This window comes from Echinops telfairi, unplaced genomic scaffold, assembly GCF_000313985.2.
Source record: "Echinops telfairi isolate 266 unplaced genomic scaffold, ASM31398v2 ScPeMD7_7424;HRSCAF=8462, whole genome shotgun sequence".
NCBI classification, from domain to species: Eukaryota; Metazoa; Chordata; class Mammalia; order Afrosoricida; family Tenrecidae; genus Echinops; species Echinops telfairi.
In genome coordinates, this window is record NW_022111324.1 from 1685851 (window position 1) to 1688485 (window position 2635).

The 2635-nt window shown below is 38.6% G+C and overlaps 1 protein-coding gene across 1 annotated transcript in view; it reads right to left on the reverse strand.

Moving 5' to 3' along the window:
* Positions 1–2299, reverse strand: part of LOC101658037 (cell division control protein 45 homolog) — a 9229-nt gene extending 6930 nt beyond the window's left edge. The window contains 1 exon segment of the mRNA XM_045297949.1: positions 2253–2299. Within this exon segment, the coding sequence (XP_045153884.1) occupies positions 2253–2299 (47 nt within the window).
* Positions 2300–2635: the final 336 nt, after the last annotated feature.

Below are 2635 nucleotides of genomic sequence, written 5' to 3' on the forward strand. Positions count from 1 at the left end.
GTGTACAGTATGAGCCAATCAGTGGCAGTAATGACAGAGCATGCGCTGTTACACAAAAACCGCGATAGAGCGAAGCCGCGGAAGTCGAAGCGCGAAGTGGTGAGGGTTCACTGTACCCTGTATTTTTTACTCTAGGAGTTATTAACTGATAATGCAGTGATAAAATGAGGCTAAATGAGTTTTTCTCCACCCAAATTTTGGATACACCATTATCAACTAAACTAGACAAATACTCTTTAGGCAGATGAATCAGTCCTGGCAAGTTATCTGAGGCTTCCCATCAAAGGTCAGCTTCCAACAGTTTGCTCTGCAGCATACAATTTTGATCTAAAGAGTGACAATTCAAAGAAAATACTTAATTTCTGTGAGCTGTTCACAGTCACACACTGGACAAATTCATAAATATTAATATTTATGCAGTAGGCATGAATATTCAGTGAGTGGCATTAAAAAATCGTCAAGGATTTCTTGGAAACAAGTGTTTTTCTTCTCTGTTAGCACCCTCCATCACTGACAAGTGAGAGGAAGGGGTGGGGGTAGATGAGATAAGTTTTGCTCTGCAGCCTCTGGGTTGACTTTCCACCTTGGTCATATTTTCAGGGGGATAATCTGAGTCCAGTAGTTGACTTCCTTCTCTGCTATCTAATTACATGTAAATGTATGCCCCTATCATTCCTTATTCTTGAACTCTAATATTTATAGATTTCATGGAATAAGCAGTCCTTGAAGCCCTTTAGATTTTCCTGTGTGGCCCTCGAAGTCAGGGAGAAGGGAAACACATAGTGAATTATTTTGAGGCTGAGATTAAAAGTACTTTCATTTCCTTGAAGATCTAAAATGATTTTACATTGAGGAGTTTCATACTGACATTTAAATCTTGGTTCTAATTAGTATGAGTGGATTAAGATATTAGCAATTTTAATTACATTTTTACTTTTAATATGTTAATGTTAACATTTATGACATTAAGAAAATTATACCATAATCTCACTATCTAAACCCCCAGAGATGATTGTACTCTGATTTCCTTCAATATATACTGAAATATACAGGTTTTTTCCACATATATCTTTATATGAGGGTAAGAATATACAAGAATAAGTGCGGGGAATAATAACGTTGCTACTAGGATTTCAGTAAATACATGCACAGCTTTATTCCAAACGAAACCCTTTTAAACATTCTCTGTGATAAGTGAGCGACTGCAGAGAAGTTTTTTCAGCAATGCACTTATCTTTGTGTACTGAAGATGTCTTCAGTTTGCTTGAAGATACTTTTTGTGCCACGTAAAAAATGGTTAGGACTAATATCAAATTTTTAACAAAACTCAAGTAGATATTCCAAATCACTGAAGCTTTGCAACAAGTTTACAAGAATGCTGCTCCACACAAAATAACAGTTTTTAGATGGGTAAAGTGTTTTAAAGAAGGTCAGGAAAGAGGTCAGCTCAGAGGTTACATTGTTAGATTCCATCAAGTCAACGCCAACTCATAGTGACTGTGCACAATGGAAGGGTGTGCACCATCCCTAGAACTGTTGCTTTGTTTGAGCCCATCGTTGCAGGCACTGCAATGTGGTGTTCATTCTATTTAATGAGGAGTTTAAACAAAATGTACAATTGTTAAGTGCTCAGCTGCTGTTCCAAATGTCTCTGGTTTGAATCCACCAGGTACTCTGTGGGAGAAAGATGTGGACGTTTTTACTTCTTCTGTGAAGGTTTATAGTCTTGGGAACGCTATCAGGCAGTTCTACCCCATTCTATAGCATCATTCTAAGTCAGAAGTGATAGTATAGTCAGGTGGTAGTATAGTATTCATTTTAATTAATGAGAACTTTAATAAAAAAGTAATATCAGGTTTCTTTGGTGTCAAGGTCATCTATAAAATTCAGGTAGTAAAATCTATTTCATATAGTGATGTAGACCAAAGAGATAATGTATAGACAGTGTCTGACCAATGGCAGAGGATGAAGTCATCGGAACAACCGTAATGGGGTTAAATGTAGAGTTCACAGCCACAATCCACAGAAGGCAGTGTGAGGCCATTCCAACCTTGTGCTGTTGTCTCCATCTAGATGATTTGTCTTCACGTTGCTGTTGTCAGGTTTAAGATTAATAGCAGAATCTCTATAAAACATATTTGAATTCAGGGTTTTCCACTACCCTCACTCCTGAACATTTTGACATAGCTGTCTTTCCTAGCGGAACATTTGGGAGGATCAGATCAGGGACTGAGCAAGGCATTTTACCTCACCTTATTCCATAGGGAGAAGCCTTGGCGGTGTAGGCTGCAATCCGCATGGTTGGCTGTTTGAAACCAGCAGCAGCAACTAAGGAGAAAGACTGGGCTTTCTACTCCTGTAAACAGTTATTGTCTCAGGGGGAAATCCGCAGGAGGTCACTAGGAATTAGCATTGAGTCAATGGCAGTGGGTTTGGTTTTGGGATTTTTATTCCCTGTAGTAAGCATCTTTCGATTTTCAATCTCATGTGTGGGGCTTTCTGGGACTCCTACTTCTGTGGGTATTTTGCGGGGTTTGAGAACTGATAAAATATTCTGTTTTCCTGCAAAAGTTATCTCTACACCAAGGAACACATGCCTTTGATGGTTTCCTAAATGATCCCCCAAAATAGCAGG